Source organism: Empidonax traillii, unplaced genomic scaffold (genome assembly GCF_003031625.1).
Source record: "Empidonax traillii isolate 1590-97213 ecotype Southwest subspecies unplaced genomic scaffold, ASM303162v1 scaffold84:size2688230, whole genome shotgun sequence".
Lineage (NCBI taxonomy): Eukaryota > Metazoa > Chordata > Aves > Passeriformes > Tyrannidae > Empidonax > Empidonax traillii.
Genome location: NW_020955277.1, coordinates 1,833,563 through 1,853,783, shown reverse-complemented (window position 1 = coordinate 1,853,783; position 20,221 = coordinate 1,833,563). Strand labels below are relative to the sequence as shown.

General features: G+C 47.9%; 1 protein-coding gene and 1 long non-coding RNA gene across 5 annotated transcripts in view; both read left to right on the top strand.

The window, feature by feature from the left end:
- Positions 1-5,675: 5,675 nt before the first annotated feature.
- On the top strand, positions 5,676-8,919 carry LOC114056176. Its single transcript, XR_003570941.1, has 3 exons — positions 5,676-5,788; positions 6,285-7,847; positions 8,336-8,919. It is a non-coding gene; the product is annotated as an uncharacterized LOC114056176 (long non-coding RNA).
- A 4,386-nt stretch (positions 8,920-13,305) lies between these two features.
- The window catches only part of KDM7A (lysine demethylase 7A), a 71,763-nt gene continuing 64,847 nt past the window's right edge, over positions 13,306-20,221 (top strand). For all 4 annotated transcript variants that reach the window (XR_003570937.1, XM_027881165.1, XM_027881167.1 and 1 more), the window contains exon 1: positions 13,306-13,480. Coding sequence is in view for 3 of the 4 variants with exons in the window: in XM_027881165.1 (XP_027736966.1) it covers positions 13,365-13,480 (116 nt within the window). In the remaining variant the exon portion in view is untranslated. The remainder of the gene's footprint in view (positions 13,481-20,221) is intronic.

Here is a 20,221-nt window from a genome sequence, read left to right as displayed (position 1 = left end):
GCAGGTGCAGCATTAGTGGTGTTTAATTATTTCCTCCCCCTAGGCTGCTGGCCATGCTGCCCCTGACATTGGCCGCCATGCGGTTAGTGTTTGGAAAGAGAGCACACTGCTCGTACTCCATTTGGCATGCCTGTAACTCCCAGCTCCTTTCTGTCAGGCAACTACTCCACTGGTCTGTTCCCAGCCCATGGTGATGCTTGTTGTTATTCCTCCCCAGGGCAGAGCTTTGCACTCCCCTTCCTGTGCTTCATGAGGCTGCTGTTGACCCAAAAGCTGAATTTCTCAGGGTTGTTTTGGATCCTCAGTTTGCTGAGGATCATTCTGCCATGCTACACCTAATGGGGTTTTATAACTCCTTGAGAACTGCTGAGTTCAGCCCTGCTGCATCTCAAAGGCTTGCTGGGGATCTCAGCAGACACATGTTAATGGCAACCAAAGGGAGGGGGTACTGCTTTTCAACAAGCACTTTGTTAATTAAAATAAGAAGACTTTAACAAAAACAGATCCAAAGCATAAGTAGCCTGGTTGAAAAGAGAATCTGAAGTATTTAACTTCTCCCACAAGGATGCCGCTTGGGAGATTCAGGGGTGGTCCTGGGCTCAACAGCGCCTTTGCTCTTGTTGAAGGAGATCCTGCACTCCTTGTGAAAGCAGGAGGGTTTCAAACACTCTTCATCAACCCCAGAGAAGCAAGGGCATGAGTCTAGTTCAACTCCCCCAGGGGAAACAAAATCACTTTTACCTTGTAAATTAATCCAGTCAAGACTGTTCCCTCATCTGCAGCCCTTTACAGTATTGAATACTGTAGGAGAAACTTCTCCAGGAGAGAGGATTCACTAGCCATTTCTCCTCTAGTTAGTACAGACAGTTCACTTTCTTGGATAAATCAAAACTTTCAAAACTTCTGGCTGCCCCCATCTTTCCCTTAGTGTTTCCCGAAATGTTTAACAGCATCCTCTTTGCCTGTGTCCCAGAAACTGGGTTCCTCTTTGTGGTCAAGATTTCTCTTCCCTTCTCCTCAATCACTGACAAGCAGGGGGAAAAAATGATCCTGATGGCCAAAATGCACCATTTCTTCTGGTAAGTGGCTGCAGAAGTGGAACTTTAGTCCTTTCTCTAATTGTATATTCTTCTGCAAACATGAGGGAGAAGTGATGCTTTCTCCCACCAGACAATAAGTAGTGGTGAATGTTTAGTGATGCCTTTTAATAGCAGTTCATTCCTCCCAGACTGTGCCTTTGATTAGGAGGTGGTGGGTGATGTGCCTGTGCAGGTTTGGCAATAGACACCGGTACCATCTGAATAGCAATGAACATCTCACATCTAATAGGGCTGAAATAGTGATCCTTTGTGGGTCAGTCTAAGCAATAGCAGCATGTTCTTAACAGGTGCCAGAAGTGATTGATAAATCACTGATCTCTCCAACAAAGTGTTCAAAAATGAAGAATGCTTCCAGGAACTTTACTTGGATGTTCTTAACTCTGACCTTCATGGGACACAGGTACTTACAAGCAATAATCCACAGATACTGTTCATTATAAAGTATGTAAATAAAACCACTTGAAACAACAGAACTGTATGCTCTCTGGACACCTGCAGTTTGGATAAGAAAGCAAGCACACCTGTGCGTTGTCCTGTAAGTCAGTGTAGGTTTGTCTCTTGGCTGCCAGGTCCAAGGCTGTTACCCACACTGGTTGGGGCAGTAGCTGCATAGCGAATGAAACCTGTTTGGCTCTTCTGCTTGTGAGCCTGCAGGGAAGCTGAGGGTAGCAGAATATGTTTGACTCCTCTGCTAGGGGGGAGGCAGCTGTAGTTGCTGTGTAACCTCTTCTCACAAAGTAACTTGATCACTGCAATAAGCGTATGCCAGGGTAAGCGGTGGTGATCCCAGGCCAGCTAGAATTTAAAGCATGCCACCTGCTCAGTGACTCCTTTTCTTTGATTTTGTTTCTGATGCCATCCTGCCCAGTGATATCTTTGAAAGACTGCATTCACAGCTTCATCTGTCAGCACTTTGCTCCTAGGTTTGATCAGCAACAGTGGGGCAGGTTTTCTGTGCTCCGTATCTGCCAGGGTTGCTCTTCCCTTCTCTGCCTCCAAAGGAAAGGCCCCTCAGGAGCAGCAGTCAGCACAGCAAACAGTGGATAGAAAATCATTCCTGGGAACTCCTGGTTTCTCTTGGAGGTGACCTGGCTTTGCTTATGTGGGCTTAATGGCCTGACAAGAGACTGGCTGTGGGAGCTGCAGCAGTCCCCCTGCATATAACTCCTGCTCCTGGGAGAAATAGCCCTGCTGCTCTCATCTGATGCTGTGGTGCAGCGCTGACTCTGTTCCCCATTCCCACTTGTCCAGCGGCAAAGCGATTAATTTTCCAAGTGACATCGTCGATTGAACCCTTTAAATTGGGGCACTAGAGATGTAATTTAGATTAAGTAAAGTTCCAGCTGAAGGGGAGACACTTAAAACATGCAGTGCAATTCTGCCTTCTTGATAGGGAATTTCCTTCTAAGCCTGGGGACCCTTTCAGGCACCACTGGGATGCAAAGCTGTTTTGCTGTAAGAGGAGGAGGGAGCCTGATGGAGATGGGCACAGTAGCTGAGCAGAGCTGTCTCCTCAGGCACCAGGTGGTGAATTAACCCTGTCTCATGACCCAAAGTGGTGCAGTGGATGTCTCTGAGCAGATGGGGCAGGGAATGCCTTCTCTCGATGTCTCTTTTATTCCTAGGAAACCTCGCAATATGCTTTTCAAGTCCACTGTTCCAGAAGAGCAACTAAGCACGTTCTGAACTTTGATCAAGCCAATGTTGGTGTTAATAAGTTACAAACTAACCCAAGTGCTCTGCAGCAGCGGAAGGCAGCCTGGGGGAAGTTCCCTGCTTTTCAGTAAGAAGCACCTTGTTACACCCCATCCCATTCCCTCATTACACCCCAGCCTCATTAACTCAGGCAGTCCCTCCAAGCTTGGATGCCAAAACAGCTCTTGTAATAGTTCAGCTCTGGCCTGATGCAGCCAGTTCTCTAGTTGCTGAAATTCCACTCTGCAGGAACATCAGCTTGGTGCTGGCCTGGGGGAGCAGAGGTGCCGTGTCCCCATTTGCTGGGTGAAGCAGGGAGATGTCATGGAAGACACACGCAGGAAGGCCAGGAGCTCTGCTGTTGACCTGCTGCCCAACTCTGGTCTTTCCCCTTTCTTTGGCTGTTTGCAAGATGAAGGCCTTTTATTTATATCTGGCTTTTTGCTGATCTGCTCTTTCAAGGGCTTTGGGAAAGACCACCTTGCTTCTGCAACTTGTATGTTACTGAGAATCTCTTGTCCACAGAGCTCAGTATGATTCCTGCTTATGAAGCACCAATATACTTTACAAGAGCTGATGAGGCTTCACTCTGAAGCAGAAAAACTCAAAGAAGGAAGTGATGCTGTTTAGATTCATGGTTTCTACTTTTTTTTTTTTTTTTTTTTAAATAGGCATTTTACAGTTTTCTTTAAAAAAAATGTATTCCTGAAAAAAACTTGTCTGGAGACCTCCTTGTTGGTGGCCATAGAAGCTTTTTCGCAAAAACTGCTTAGAGTTTATTTAAAATGTAACAAATACAATGAAAAAATAGGAAGAAAAACTGAACTTTGGGTAGTCTCTTCTTCTTTAACAGAACTCCTTAGTAGCAGCACTTGTTTTCCTAGCACAAAATGGAGAAATTGACTCTTTACTAGTATGTTGCCTCCTCACCATCCCTGTCCCTTATTGACATCCTCAGGCATCCTCAGCATCCATACAGTAAGTCTGCTTGTACTTTTTCCTGGACTCTCTTCTCTGTGCCAGAGCTCCCAGCACTGCTGTCCCGGCAGTGGAGCAGGCATATGGGGGCTCCTTTGTAGTCCTAGGTGTCATTCATCAGGAACATGCTTTTCCCTGGGGTTTGGATCTTATCTTTCTTTCTTTGCTTATGCCCCGTTTGCCATATTGTTCAAATGAGACCCACCTTGCAGGTGTTCCCGTGTGTGTTCCTGTTCCTAAGATAGGATGTGTGAGCAGTGCTGGCAGAGAACTGAGAGATAGCATGAGCCAGTGTGCTGAGTCCAGGTGAGCAGTACCTCTCTTTGGGTCTCTTGCTGGAGATGGTCCAGCTACAGCTGCTGTGGTACCAGGCAGTGCTGCAGTCCTTTGGGCAGGGGTATGGGAATCATGGGGTCACCCTGCTCCCTGCACTGGAGGGACCTGGTTTCCCCTTCTTCTCTCTGTCCTGGTCATTCCAACGCCAGTGTGGAGAGATAGTGGGAGGGGAGCTCAGCAGTGTGCTGCAGCTGGGGACTGACCCCTTGGGAGGGCTTAGCAATTACAGCTCTGCCCTGAGACAAGGCAATCTGGGTCCTACCACCAGCCTCGCAGGACTTGAGGGGCTGCAATGTTGCAGCCGCGGATGTGGCTCGCAGGGGGGTGCCACAGCTACCGCTTGACAAAGCAGTGGAGGTTTGCCAGAGGTGTCTGGGCTGCTCCTAAGGCTGGGAGGGATACGGGTGGCGGGATGGGTGCTCAGTGCATCCCAAAATCCATGCTGCCAGATCCGCTCCCTCATGCAGCTTAGCCAGGCTCACCAGCCTTTGATCAGAGTTGGGGGTTAGGGCAGCCCTCACAACCTCTGAGCAGGACCCGGTGACCGTTCCCCACCTCCCAAAGGATCAGTGTCTGGAGGGAGCAAGAGATGCTCAGGAAGGGGCTGCTGGGTTCCCCCGGGCGTGGAGAAACACCCGTGCCCCTGTCGCTCTATCTGCCCCCCTCTGCAGGCCCCTGCTCCCTACCTGCCCTCTGGGGCAGGAGGAGCGCGGGCCCGTGGGCCAGACGGGCACGTACGGCAGGGCCACTTCTCACATACGAGGGCTCCCTTCAACAAAGCCGTGTCTGTCCTGCTCCCACTATTTCTGCCTATGCGGTTGGGGACTGGGAGGGTGGAGGAGCACAAAGGACCCCAGACAATAGGGCGAGCGGGAGCATTCCTCACACCCATGGCGGCAGGCAAATGGGCTTTGTCTCCAGCCGATGCCTCCCTCCGTTCGGGGGCAGTCGCTGCCGTCCGTCCTTCCCTGCTCCTTTGTTCCCGCTCTGCTGCCAGGGGTGAGACAGGCAGGTGAGCGGCGCGCTAGGCAGGGGGCTGGCGACGTGCGGCGGCGGCCGCATATTAATGGATTTCTCCAGCCTGTCGCTGGGTGTTTGACTTGATTCATGAGACTCCTCCGTCGGATGCGGCCGGCAGGGAGAGAGAGCAGGGAGACAGCTATTGTCTGCCAGGCCTGGGGCCCTGCCGGTGCTGCTCCGGTGGCTGCCACCGCCTCCCCCAGCCGCAAAAAGCACTTTGCACCTTAGCCCCGATGTCATTCCCACCCGGGGTGTCAGTCTGTCCAGGGTGGTGCGAGGGACTGTCTGGTACCTGCACACCATGAGTGTTCCTGCGGTGTGAAGCTGCGCTGGGAAGGCAGGCAGGCATCAGGCAGCTTCTCAAACACACCCCCCCGGGTGCAAGAGCATTGCACTCCAGTCACAACGGGCTGAGTCCAAGCGGGGCTGCTGCTCACTGCTCGTACCACTGAAAAAGCTTTCACCCATTGCCTTAGTGACACCAGGAAAAAGGTTCTGATGCCTTTCTTTTTTTTTTTTTTTTTTTTTTTTAATGGCAGTTGTAGATTTTACACTACATTTTATGGTTGGCTATAATTTTTAAACAAAGCAAATAGGCAGCTGGTGGACAGGTATTAACCAGGCAGCAGTCAGCTTCTATCTTGAAAAGGCTGGTTCAGGTACAGCATTTGATAATGCTCTTCTGGGAAGGGTGTGGATGATAATAGCAGAGAAGGAAAACAAACTGGATGGAGCGCACTCCATCATGCTGACAAAGACCTGGATTGTACATGCTGGGGTGCAAATAGGATTGTTTGCATATTCAGCTGACTCTATCTTCCCTTTTGCCCATCCCCGAACATCGGTGGTGCCTGAGCTCCTTGGGGAGCTGTTTGAGTTGGGGGGACAAATGTGTGTGGGGGAGGGAGGTAAAGGAGCATGTGGAGGAGAAATGAGAGCAGAGAGGGTGCTGCTTTCAGGGGCAACAATAGAAAAGGGCTAGCTGGTGGGGAAAATGCTCCGGGAATAGGGTTTATTGGACTGAATATAGGAAGCTACAGATGAGCTCATCTGACAGGCTCCCTTTTATATCCCTGACATGCAGTTCATCTCACTCTGCAGAGCAAAATAAAGATCCCAGGTTTGATTTTTTTTTTCTTTCCTTCTTTTTCTCAGCTGTCAAGGAATAAAACTGAACCAAGGGGGAAAGGAGCATTTATTCCCAGCAGAAAAGAGAGGAAGGCTGAAATGAAGGATTTTCTGCAACGACAGCACTCCCCAGGCAGCAAACCCACCTCTGAGTTTCCAGCAAACCTACCAGGACTACAAGCCAAACCAATCAAGTAATGTCACAGTGTATTTACTCACCTAGTAACCTGCTGACCCATTCCCTCTCTGGCCCATGCTAGTGGCTCACAAGGGTGCACCCCAGTGCTGTGTGCTGGGAAGGGGCACAGCTGTGAGCCCAGGTGGGGCAAGGTGACCAAATGGCTCCCAACTCCCACTCTCCATCCATCACTGCGTGGAAAGGGGTGCTGGAGAGAAGCCTGTGTTGGGAACAGAGGTGCTTGGGGGTTGTGCCAGTCCTTTGTGCTGGCTGCCCTCAATGAGGCAGAAAATTAATTGTAAAGAGCAACTCACACACACCTGTCTGCAGCTGAAGAGCAGCTTATGTCAGAGATCACCTAGACTTGACTGCTGTCAAATACTGGCTGTAAGTGAGATGGGTTTTCTGAATGCCGTGTTTTATTTGGTGACATATCCTGAACCTTTGGGAAGAGGTTTTTCAAATAAGCTTTTCTCAAGCTTTTCGCAGGTGTCTTTTTTTTTTTTTTTCCTTTCTTTCTTTCTTCTTATAAAGAGTATTAGGCTATCACAGCATTGGAAATGCTGATAAATTTGGTGTAAAAGTCTTGTCTGCTATTCCTTTCCCCTTCTAGTGTTCATCTCTTCACTGTCCTCAGGAGCATGTCCTGCCCACAGTTACTCTGTTAACTTGTCCCTGCTCATAAGACCCTGCACAAAACCCACAACTGGGCGCTTTTCGCTCTGATTAAAATCATGCTGTGCAATAGGAAATACAAATTAGCTCTGGCCTTTGGGGTCCTGACAAGTTTCCAGCACTGCTTTCAGCACCACGCAGATTGTGTAACTCCATCCGTGCGCCCTCCGTGTGGTGACGTCTCCCCCTCCGTCATGAGCTGGGCTGGCTGCCGCACATCCAGGTTCAGCTGTTAATACTTCAAGCAGCTTTTAGAACTGAAGGAGGAAGCGAGATTGCCAGCAGCCTTGTGAAATGTGGAAAACAGCTTTTCCTTGCTAGGAGACAATGTGGGAAGGGGCAAAAAGAGGGGGTTTTCCTAGGTAATTCCCCAAATCTTGATGTTTGTGCAAATACCTCCCTGTCTATTGAGCAATTTGGGAGCTCAGCACCAGGACAGCCAATGCTTCAGTACAGGATTAATCTCTGAAAGAAGAGCACAGTAGCATCTTACACAAACTGTGGCTTAAGTTTGCCTTACCATGAAGCACACAGCTTCCTACCTCCTCCAGGGATTCAAACCGGGCAACTGTTACATCATTTCAGCCTTGCTAACAGAAGGGCTGAGGCAGCAGCTACCGTGTCATGTTTTCAGCAGAAACCTTTAAGTCTCGACGACTTCCTCTAAGGATGCTGAAGCAAACACTGCCCTGACCTGCAAGTGAACAAGTTACAAATGACATCTCTGGTTTGAAATGGTGCGTGGGCACGACGTGGGCGAATGTTCCCTGCACTGGGTATTTTCTAAAGGTCTCTGAAGCACGAGGCATGACTGAATGACTTGTGTTTTCTTTAAATGACGAGTGGGTGAATCTTGAATCGTTGGTCTGCTTTTATTTTTGTTAGATGTGTGTGGGCTGACAACATGACTCAGTATTTTCTCTGCAGATGCAAAGATCGTACTGCCAATTCTGGGTATGCTTCAGACAGTTTCACACAGAGAACTGGAAAACTTTTTCAGTCCAGAGATTTGCTTTTCAATAGCCTTAAGCCTTTTGGTGTGAAAATAAATAAGTGATTTTAAAAATGAGTGCTTTGTCAGATTCTGCAAAAATACACAAAAGAAATGGCCAAACATGGGAAAAGTACCTCTACCCCCATGTTTCCCCAATAGTTTATCTGACTTTTTTCATGTTGTTCTGGAAATGGCTATTAACATCTGGTTTGTTTTTGTGATTCTCCCTAGCCTCAGTTGCTGCTGGGCCATCTCTCTGTCTGCTGAGTATCATCTCTGGTGCTTATATAACCAGCCTTGCCCTGCTGGGTGAGAGCCACCATCCTCAGACTGATGACTGTGAGTACTCCCCTCCTCCCAAGAGGCAAGTAGGCATATTTGTGGGTATCTCTATGTGGTTCAGACAAAAGACCCAGAAAATGTCCCTTTCTCCCTTCTGGCAACCTCCCTGCCTTGCTCCCCCTTCTTTATCCTCCCTTTATGCCATGCACAGCATATGGCATGTGCTTTGGGAGAAACGCAAGGCTAAGTATGGGCTTTGGATGCTTTTATTTTGCAATGGTGAGTGCTCTCTTTTCCCATATCCTCTTTGCTGATATGCAGTGTGCTAGTAGTCATGTCCTTGATAAGAATGGATTTCCTGCTAAGACCCTCCCCTGTAATCATAGCCCAGCATCCTGGAGCCAGCAATAAACCATTTTCCCCTGCTGATAGCAGCCCTCAGCCCACCCTGGACCTTGCTGAAGATCTGTGAATGGCTAGAGAATAACAGAGTAGTGGATGGAGGATGTTGCAGAGCAAAGTTTGTCTGTGACAATGATGTGCCTATCATCATCATGGCTAGGCTTCGCGAAAGAAGATTTGAGAGGGGCTCTACCCACGCTTGCTACAAGCGCGCTGATGGCTAAAAAGGCCAATGCGAGATAGACAAGTCCGGTTGCAGAACGTACAGCAGAAAGACTCCCCAGGTGATATCGACAAGACACGATTCTTTCTGCGTTGTCTTTTCTCCTCGAGAGTGGTCCTGCGTGTGTTCTCAAACACAGCAGCAGCGTTATAGGTGGTGTGTCTCCAGGCCTCCCGATTGGAGGCCAGGGTAGACCAATGATGGTGATCAGTATGGCCAAGGCTGAGGGATTGTTTCAGGCAGTCCTTGTATCTCCTCTTTGGGCCTCCTCTCTTGCAGCAGCCAGTGGCAAGTTCTCCATATAGCACGATCTTAGGGAGGCGATGGTCCTGCATCCTGGAGACGTGCCCTGCCCAACGCAGCTGTGTTCTCAGCAGCATGGCCTCAATGCTTGGGACTGCTGCCTGTTCAAGGACAGACGTGTTGGACACATAGATGTGCCTATAGATTTGCTCTGTAGAGCATGCAGGGTGAAATGAATTCTGTGCACTCTGTTTATCTGATTGCTAACTTCTACCACAGAAGAATTCTTACATTCACCCCTAGCAATGTCCTTGGCTAATGTGACCCGTACTTAGCAGCAGGACCCAAACCCCATAATGATCCTGATTCTATATTGACCCATACAGCAGTGAGCCATACCTGGCCCATATATGCACAAGCATGTATTATAGTGCTAGGGAACTGTATCATCTTCCTATCATTCTAGTTTTTTGGTCCTAAGATTTACTCCCTATTCCTGGCATCTTCCCTACCTTCCACTGCCTACCCATGGCAATCTTGCACCCTAAGCTTAAGGCTGAGCACATCCACCATGCCTACAGACCTCATGGGAAGCCACTTGATGTGACTGCCTAAAATGCTTTTACAGCCCTATCTCATAATGACAAGAACTGGATAGTAGGCCTTATAATTTCTCTGCAATCCTCACATTATTCAGGAATAATCCCCTACTTTAAGCTCTTTTTATCCCACAGCCTGATTCCATCCTTAAGCATAAGCTATCAGCCAGCACTCCTTGAAACACAAGCAGAAGCATTCTGCTTTACTGAGTACCAGCACTCAGGCTTGCCCTGGGGAGGAAAGAAAGAGGTGGTGCTCTTTAATCCTCAGCATCTCAATCCATAACCTTGACTTTAGTGTCTGAAGACCTGATGCTCTTTGTGTCTCTGAGTGCCAGAGCCACTCAGCCCTGCCAGCCCCAGCCATGCGTTTCTAAGGTGTTTGCTAGAGTCCAGGCATGGGGATGGAGGCATCCACTGGGGCTTGCTGGGTGTAGAGGCTGGAAGTTCTGTTTGTCAGAAGTTGTGCTGGATGGGGCAGGGCATGTTGTGGTGGAGTTTAGGATGGAAAGATTATGGCTAGGCATGGCTTGAAGGATCAACTTGCTTACTCCAGCTGCTGAGGGGATGGTAGGCTGAGTGCAACCCAGAGCATGGGGCGAGGGGGAGCGTGACAGTGTCTGTACATCAGGCAGACACTGATGGTGTGTTCCACTAATCACTCTCTTAAGACAAGCTTCTTTACTCCTGCCTGCTTACTTCTCACTGCAAGCTTTACTTGGCATGCTTAAGATCACAACTTCTTTCTTTTAACAAAACAACAACAACAACAACAACAAAAAAAAAAAAAAAAAAAAAAAAAAAAAAAAAAAAAAAAAAAAAAAAAAAAAAAAAAAAAAAAAAAAAAAAAAAAAAAAAAAAAAAAAAAAAAAAAAAAAAAAAAAAAAAGAAAACACCCAAAAACAAACAAAAAACCCCCAACAACACAAAAAACAAACAAACCAACAAAAACCCCAAAACCAAACCAAAACAACAAAAAAAACCCCAACCAAACAACCAACCAAACAAATTTTCCTGTAATCTAGGCCTGTGAAGGGAAGCACCCACTGCTGTCTCATTCTTTGCCCTTTCGTGGGTGGGCAGCTTTCTTTTATGTCAAGTGAAAACTTCCTCACCCAACCCTGTCATGCTGGACTCACCCTGAGTCAAGCCAGGTCTCCTCCCTTGTTGCTCACGTTCGGCAGCCTCACCCCATTTCATACGGGAATACCCAACCTGCCCAACGTGTGCCTTACTGAGGTGATTAATGGCTCTCTCATTTGCAAACACCTCCTGAAACACAACACGTGTGCATTTTTATGGCCAGTTTGGACAAAGTCATTGCTCCAGCTGGTAACTGCAACTTCCAGATAAAACTTGACATGTGACAACCTAAGAAACACCAAATTGAGGAGGAAGGAAGGAATCCTCCATTTTCAGACGCCAGTGTGGCTACATGTACTGACACTATTGCACAAACACAGAATAACAACTTTAATTGGAACAGTTGCCTCTTGGTAGTTGTTCCATTACCTGTAATTGATTATGCCAGAGCTTGCAGCCTCTATGATTAGAAAGCAACTTCCTGGGTGTGCTTTTGAATCAGATTAATAAAAGGAAACGATATTTCTAGTGAGAAAACCTCTTGGTATATATTATTTCTTGAAACCCTGAAATTGACATTTGTTACCTTGCTGGCGTTTCTTACCCCTATTAAACTTAACATCAGCACTTTAGAAAACTGATGTGTGTGTGGCCACATTTTCAGTTGCTCTAATACTGGGATGTGTTGAAATAGAAAAGAGTACTGAAACACCCAGTCACAATGTCCTGCAGGTCAGAGCCTCATGCACTTTCTAAATACGTCAGGGTTTGGTCCGAGAATCTGGTGTTTCTTGAAGATATCCTTTCCTTTATATCTCTATTTCATCCTGCATTCAGTCACAGAGCCTGCCTGCTGGATTTATTTGTTTTACATTTCTTTGCTGTCCAATTTGCTGCCAAATCATCATCTCATATTGCTGTCTTATATAAACGTTAACATTAGCAAGCTTCACAATAACAGCCTGGAAAGGAAACATTTACTTCTGAGCTTCCCCCTGCCAAACAAATGTACAGCATTTGCTTTTTTTGTGGCTACTGGTTAAGGCCATGGGATATAAAATTATAATGCTGTAGGCAGTGTTAGTCTATTACAGTTATGATCACTGTAACATGCACTTCAACATATTTATTGTTTTGCTTTTAAATTCCTACGTTCAGTGTGGAGACACGAATCCCAATTCTCTGCTACAACATAATCTCCATAGTTCCTTCAAAGTCTGCAGGAAAAAAACAACTCTATTTTTAAGCTCTACTTTCTTGTTCTGGGTGACACATAATGAAAGCATCGGCGTTACTTTTGTGTCCTGAAAGAAGGGGTGACGGCATGAAATGGAATAGTGATGCAAACGTATGCGGAGAGCTTGAACAAGAAATAAGCGAGTGGAACCCGCAGGTGAGCAGCGTGGAAACACTGCCCTGTCCTAAAATCAGACGTGCCTCTGCCCCGAGGTCCCTCCGGGAGAAAGCACTAGTGCATGTCCACCAGCATTCCGTGGGTGGAATTCAGTTTGTGCCTGATGAGTTGGGGACAACACTTTTCAGAAACTGCAGTAAGCGAATGGCACGTCATTGGTTTTCTCTGCCCCTCAGAGGGGCCCTTCAGGTACCGAACCCCCATGAGGAGGATTCAGCCGGAACCGAGGGAGTGCGTGGGCTCCAGTGCCGAGGCCGGCAGGACCCCCCCGGCCCCGGCAGCTGCTCCGACCGACCTGCTCCGGCTCCTCAGGGACAGGAGGGGCGGAGAAGGGACAGGACGAGAGGGGACAGGGATGGGCAGGGCAGGACGCCCCGACCCTCAGGCGCTGTCGTTACATAACGGGGGGAGAGCGGCGCGCGCCGAGCCCCGCCCCCGCCCCGCCCGTGTCCTCGCGGCACCCCGCCCCGCCCCTTCCCCGCGTGACACCGGCGGGGGGGGCCCAGCGCGTGCCTCCCCGCGCCCCGCCCCCCGGGAGGGACGGCACGTGCGCGCCCCTCCCCTCGCGCCCGGCGGGGGGGAAATGGCGCTGCCCCCGCGCACGCTCAGTGCCCGCCGCCCGCGGGCCGGGCCGGGTGGGGCGGGGCGGAGTGGGGCGCTCCGTTCGGTGGGGCGCAGGCGCGGCGGGGCCAGGCGCCGTGCGGGGCGGGCGAGGAGGGCGGGGCAGTTCCCTCCTCCACCCCCCCCTTCCGTCCCCATCCTCCTCCTCCTCCCGCCTCCGCGGGGGCCGGGTGACGCACGTGCGCGCGCCCCCGCGCGCTGTTGTCCGCTCGCTCCCGCGCCGCCCGCCCGTGCGCGTGCCTGCCGGCGGCGGGGGGCGCGCGCGGCGTGCGGGGCCGGCACGCGCGCTGTTGTTATTGGCGGCGCCGCCGCGGCCGCGGCGGAGGGAGCGGGGCGGGGGGGACGGGACGGGACGGGGAGGAGCGGGCGGCTCAGTCAGAGAGTTCTTTAAAGATGGCCGGAGCGGCGGCCGCCGCCGCGACCCCCGTGTACTGCGTGTGCCGCGAGCCCTACGACGTGAGCCGCTTCATGATCGAGTGCGACATCTGCAAGGACTGGTTCCACGGCAGGTACGGCGCCGGGAGCCGCGCCGGGGTCGGGCGGCGCGGCGGGGCAGCGGCCGGGGCGGGCGGCCGGGCGGCCACCGGGCACAGGCGGTGGCAGTCGCTCCCCCCGCTCCCTCCCGGCGGGGGGACAATGGCTGCGCGGCGGCAGCACGGGGGGACCCGCGGGCGCCCGGCCGGTCCCGCTCCCCTCGCGGCGGGGACAGCGCCGGTGCCGGCGGGGGCGGCCGTCCCCGGGCACATGGGTCCGCGGCTGCGAGCGGGCGGACGGGCCGGGCCGGGCCGGGCCGGGCGGGGGGGCCGGTTATGAAAGAGCAACAGATGCGGGGCCGGGGCCACCCCGAAGTTGTGAGGGCTGTGCGGAGGCGCCGCGTGTCCCCCCGCGCTCCCGGGGGGTCTCTCCCGGGACACGGCGGTCTCCTGGCGGAGAAGTGCGGGCGCCGGGGCTGCCTCCGGCCGGGTGCGAGCTCCGGGCTGCCCGTGCGTTTTGTTTGCGGGGCAGGGGGAGCGGAGGAAGAGAAGGGTCGCCCCGCGCCTCTCTGCGCTTTGACGTTTCCAGCCCGGTCCCGAGCGGCCGCCGCCGCCGCGTGTGTGTGTTTTGCGACCCGAGCGTGCGAATAATAAAAGGCCCGGCAGGAGGAGGAGGAGGAGGAGGAAGCGGCGGTGGGGATCCACGGGCAGTTAAACAAAGGAGCAAGTTGCGGGCCCGCGGCGGCGGCGGCGGTTCGGCCGGGCCGGGGCTTGCGGGGGCCGCGCGGTGCCGCCCCCGCCGTGCGGGGAGCGCCGGGCCGAGCGCGGCGGGCCGTGATTGACAGCGCGGCGTTTAAATACCCCGAGCGGCCACAACAACAGCGCCGGCCGCCCGCGCCGCGCCCCCTGCCGGGCAGGGCCGGCAGCGCCGCCCCGGCCTGCCCCTGCCGCTGGGGGTGGGGAGGGGGTCTGCTCGTTTTGTGCCTTTATTTGTGGGTGGGTTTTTTTTTTTGTTTGTTTGTGTTTTTTTTTTTTTAATTTATTTTTTCTCCTCAGTGGCAAAAGGCAAGCGCCGGCTGAAAGTAGGTTGCGTATCTAGGTGTTACTTAACAGTGGTTGTTGCGCACGGGTGTTTTCTCGCCACGTTTTTTAGGATGAAAGGCAGGCTCTCAGCGTTCCAGCTGTTGACTCGCACGCCGGGGTTGATTTGTTCTTTGTACACGGGTTCCCCCCCCGCCCCGGCTCGAACCGCAGTATAACAGAAACTGCGAAAAGGGGGTTTGTAAGCCATAAAAACTGGCCAAAGCAGAATTGTCGTACCTTGAAAACAACTCCTCGTTAATATTTTTGTCTAGATTACTGCCAGTTAAAAGATGCTGAGCATGGTCAGAACTTCGAATGTGGAGTTTCATAGGGTTTTTTCTCAGTGCCGGCATCAGCTACAGATGTGTTGTTGCCATCAAGGTACATTCGCGGTCTTGGCTCTTCTGTGGCTCTTTGTGGCTCTTGGTGTGGCAGGGCTGGATTTGTGTTCCTTTTCCAAAGAAAACTCTTACCAGTGCTGTTGTTTGGAGTGAAGTGCACAGCAGCTCTTTTAGGTTACAGCAGCTTAATACAAGTTTTTCAAAACTCAGTCACTACCTGCATTAAAGGTGCAGACATCACCTGAAGGTATTTGTGAGGTTACAGGTTCTCTCTCTTCCAAGTATTTTTCTGTATTCGTGTAGTTACTCTTTCAGTCTGTCCTGGCAATTGCTGCAGTTCCATGCAGGCTGAACTTAAATGCCAGCCTTGTGCGTCAGTATTTCTGGAGTATGGGTGAACTAGTTTCTGGAATTGTTATGAGGAGGGAAAGTATTGCCTGATTCAAAGCTTTCCTGAATCCTGATCTGCAGAAAGTTCCACAGTGGTACCTGTGATTGAGCTCTGTCATGTAAGGGGTAGAAAAACTGTATTAGCACTGAACTGCTTTGATAGTCTGAAACCCTAAAAGTGGAAAATTAGCAAGCCAGCAGGAACTGGCAACAGCCATGCTGCTCTGGGATTTAGTTGCACGCTCACCCAGTCCCGTGACTAAGGGACAGGTTTGTGGGAGACCCGATGCCCTCTGCCAGCTGTGGTCTGCTCTGGGACTGCCTTTCTCCTTGTTTTGAGAGTGTCTAAAGACTGTTACAGAGGTTGTGAATGAAAATATGCACTCTCAAATCTTGAACTTTTTGGTGAACTTCTTGGTTTCATGTTTTTTTGATTTGATTTTTTAAATTCTTTTTTCCCCTCGCCTGTGGAATGGGAATGATGTTTCTTCTGTGTTAAGAAATATATAAACCCGGACTTAGTTCAGGCTGTGAAGCTGCTAGCATGATACCTAGCACGTATTAGTGGATTACCAACTCTTTGCTGCCTTCCTGTGTATAGTTAAGAGAGTGCCTGAACAGTACAGTGGAGGCAGTACAAAGTCTGTACGTGGTCCCTTTAAATTTTATTTGAACTTTTTCCCCCCGTGTTTCCTTCTTGTACTCTGTCTTCAAATGACCGTATTTTGGTTTGCTCTTACCAATACAGTAGTATTATCAAATATGCATTTTATTGCTTCTGGCAAATATTTGTGAAAAAGCAAATGTTTTGTTGTGCCTGGCAATGCTGTGAACCTACATTGTGGGTTTTAGTTACTCTGCCAGTGGGCCTAATATGCCTAACATCCAGCCACAGTCTTGTGTAATTACCCCTTGCTGAACAAAAGAGCGGAACGTGTGCCTGTGCAGTGTTTGAGGCTTGGTGGCTGTCTTGAATGGCTTACAAGAGTGGAGAGATTACAGAGACTTAGATGCGACAAACTGTCAGATCTTTCAGATGGGCAAATCCATTTATACTTTAGACAATTTTTGTGTTTTTCCCATCTTTTTATCTTCTTTAAATGAAAATGTCACATTAAGCTGCTTCCCGCTTTCTGACTTGTCTAGGATATACTCCAGCTAGAATGCAGCATAAAAAGTCCTTTATTCTGCTCTAAGTGTTCAACTTTCTCTTGGATCTGTTCAGTAACTCTTGAAGCCTGTTTAATTTCTTGGCTTCATCTTCAAATGATATGTATCATAGAATGATACTTCTCTTTCTGTCTCCCTTCATTTTTTGATGCTCTCCCTTAGTTATTAGGGTAACTACATGCTGTCATCTTTTCTCACTTGTGTTTTTTTTTTGCTGTGATATATGTAACCTTATGCACAGAATATCTTTTTTTAAACTGATCTTACAGTCAGCTCTGTTCTTGAAATATGTTTGTGAAGTTTGCAGAAATCCTATTGTCAGCTTTGAAATTTTTGTCCTTCTTTCTGTTCATATCTGTACTTGACGAGATTTATGTGCGTTGCATAGATGTCACTTATTTCTGTAGACTAGATTTCAGATAGGTCAGAACAAACTGAAGTTTGAGCATATAATTCATGTATTGTCTGTAGTGCTTCAGGAGTAAATGACTGTAGAGTTGGCTTTTTGAGGAGGTTTGCTTTGTAAAGCTGCGCTGGTACTGTACTGATTGTAAAGGAGTTGGGAGAAGTCAGTTAGGTAAACTGAGAATTAAAAATGCAGGTGCCCCTATGAAGTCTTAGCAGCACTTTTCCAGGAGGGGTGTTTTGTTTCTCAGCAAAAAGACAGTGAACTTCTAACATGTCTCAATGATGAATAGGTTAAGAAATTATCAGATGTGTGGATGTCAATTACAGTAACGGTCTCTGCCCTTTGAAATGCCTGCAGCCTTTCTAATGTATTTTCTTACAGTGACAGAAGATTATTTTTTTTAATCAGAATTATTGTTTTATTCTTCAATATTAGAATAACAGGGAATGGGAAGGGAAAGCATCCTTTTTTTTGGTTTTGGGTGTTTTTTCCCCCAATATTAGTAGTTCTTCCAAAAACTTCATAATGGTGTCAACTTTTATGTCTTCCCCCTCAAGGAATAAAAAGACAGGAAACAGCCCATCCAGATTTGCTCAAGTCACATCTTCAGTGTTTTATGTAAAAGAAGCTTAAATGTAGAAGCCATAAATACTTTTTCTTTTATAATTTTCTTGTGTTTACAGAAATAAACATTTAATTTGAGCAGATTAGAGGGCAGTAAAGGAAACACAGTGCCACCTCATATGTAATGTATGTATGTATGCATTTCCATTGCAAAGCAAAGTCAAAATGATTAAATTTATATAGAATATTTTAAAAATTGATAGCTCTTGCTCTCAAGATTAATTTTGTGTTTTGTGTAGTCTTGAAACAATTAACTTTCCTTTTCCCTTTCCTAGAGCAGTTCATTGATGGTATTTTGCCATTAGGTGTTTGATGTTTTTTGCAGGTTTGTCATTATTGGAAAACATTTAATTACATCATTTGAAAAGAAAGGTGATTCATGTACCTTTTGAAGATGATTATTTAAACTGCAGATGCCTTGAGGCTTTTTTTCCTCAAATGGAGGAAGAATTCAGCACCAAAATCACATCTAAGTGAAGTTCATGTAGGACATAGTTTTTCTGATATTGTGTAGATTTGAACATATCTTTCTTTGGTCTCTGAAGAAACATAAAACTTCTCAGCCACTCCTTACTATGATCTAGATTTCAAGTCAAGGTTCCCTCTTACAGCTGTTAGGTTACATGGTACAGGTCTCTCTGAATGCAGTGGTTTATACTCTGAAGGCAGGCTTTCTCCTTAAGAAAAGAAGGAAATGCACATGCTATAGTGACTGTTTTTCCTGAATTGGTTCTTTGTTTTGGAGCTTTACACATGAAGTTCTGCACGATGGGCTTCGCCAACTCTTTGCTGTTGAAAACGGCTGTCCTGCTCCTGGCTGCATGCTACTATAATTCCTCTTTTGCTGGTTCAGTGCTTGCCTGATTGGTAAATCAACTCTGCTCAGAAAACTGACAGAACCCATTCTCTTGCTGGGTTAGCTTTTTGTTGGGTTACTGAGCTGAATGGGCTCATCAAAGGTTAGGATGAGTCTGAGGGTGTTGCAAAACACTGATGAGACTGTGTTGCTGGAGGTGATGATAGTGGGTGGGAAAAGACAGAAGAGTTGCTCATTTTAATTCGTCACTGCCCACTTTGGGATCAATAGCTTGCCCAGTTTTGTGGAACCTTGGTTTTGTGTCTCAGTCATCGTTTGTGATTCTGCTTTGAATGCGATGGGCTCGGCCCAAACCCAGCTGCTCATCTAGCGGGGTCTGTAGGAGTCAAGGTCTTCCAGCACAGCTTGTGGGAGTGCAACCCCAGAGCATCATCTGTTTGCAGGGACAGGTGAAGCTCCTGCATCTGTCTTAAAGGGACTTGGAGGACAAGGCATGGTGATGCTTATGGCAGGGAATGTGAAGGCTGCAAAGAGACTGTTACAAATGCCTTCTGGTGCTGAACTTCTGTTTACAGAAAATTAAGGCCTTGTATTTAGAAACTACAAGGGACCTGAGCTGAATCAACAAATCCTTGTCTGGTCAGTAAAGCTTTGGACTGGCACCAGAGGCTCTTGAGCTGACTTTCTGGCTTTTGGAATGTATGAACCTTAAATTCTTTAGGTGGCAATTTGGTGCATCTCAGGGAAGTGTTTTAGACCTCAAGGGAAAGGTAATGTGTTTGTTAACCTTACTTTTCCTTGTCTTAGCCTTGTTTCCTCAGAAGTAAGATGGAAGCCTCAAACTTAAGTCTAATGAGCTGTGTGTCCTCTGCCAAAGAATTAAGTAACTTCAAGTGACTTCAGCTCTTCTAACAATACAAAAGCTGAAACAGTTTTGGTTAAACTGAGAAGAAACTAGTTATAATGAGGCTGCTAGACGAGCACTTGTGTAATTGGGTGTCTGTTTCCAACCCTTTTGTATTCTTCATTTGAGCAAACCATTTTTTTCCCCCTTTTGGTTCCCATCTGTGAAGTGGGAAGACTTATTAATATATATTAAAGTTAGATGTATTCTACCATAGTAAGCACTGAAGAGTTGTGAGTATTCAAATTTCTTCAACTTTTGAAGCTATATAATAACATGTGGAATTACATGTGCAAGTTTTTTTTCCTTATTGTTTTCTTGAAAAACTGGCTTTATTTGAAATATGTATACTTTGGAAGTTAACGCTTCTTTTCTTTAGATTTGTAACTTGGTAAATTTTTTTCATTTGTTGTCCTGGAATAAAAGGCAGTAGATGTTTTAGAATATGTTTTCTGACATAGTAATTAGGACAAGAAAAAACTGTATTTCCAATAAAAACCTGTAAGAGAACTGAATGGTACATAATTCAACTTTTTAAATTAGAACTCCAGCAAGATTCTATTGATTTATTAAATGGCAGTACTTCTAATTTCTAGTTATTATTAGAAATTATTTCTAATTTTCTAATAATTATTGCCTTTTCAGTGTTAGTTAAAAGATACAAGTGTTCGGCTTTAGTGATTGAAAATACCTTAATTTTTTATAATGTTGTAGTTGACCTATATTTTTAGTACAGTATTTTTTCCTTTGGCTGCTCTTGACTACACAAACAAAGGCACTGTAAGTATTTATGTGTAATTTAACTGTCTAGTAGTGAATTTTCTATTACCTAGTTCATTTATGATGATTTTATACTCCAAAATGTCATTTTTTGGTGCTTATGTAGCACTTCAGTATCTTTCTTTTGATTTTTGTTATGTTTAATACATGCATGATTTGACTGAAGTGTTCAAAATGTTTTCAGAAGGCTCTGTTTTGTGACTTTTGTATCTACAAACTACAGAGGTAAGAGAAGTCTGAGTGGGGGACTGCTGCTCGG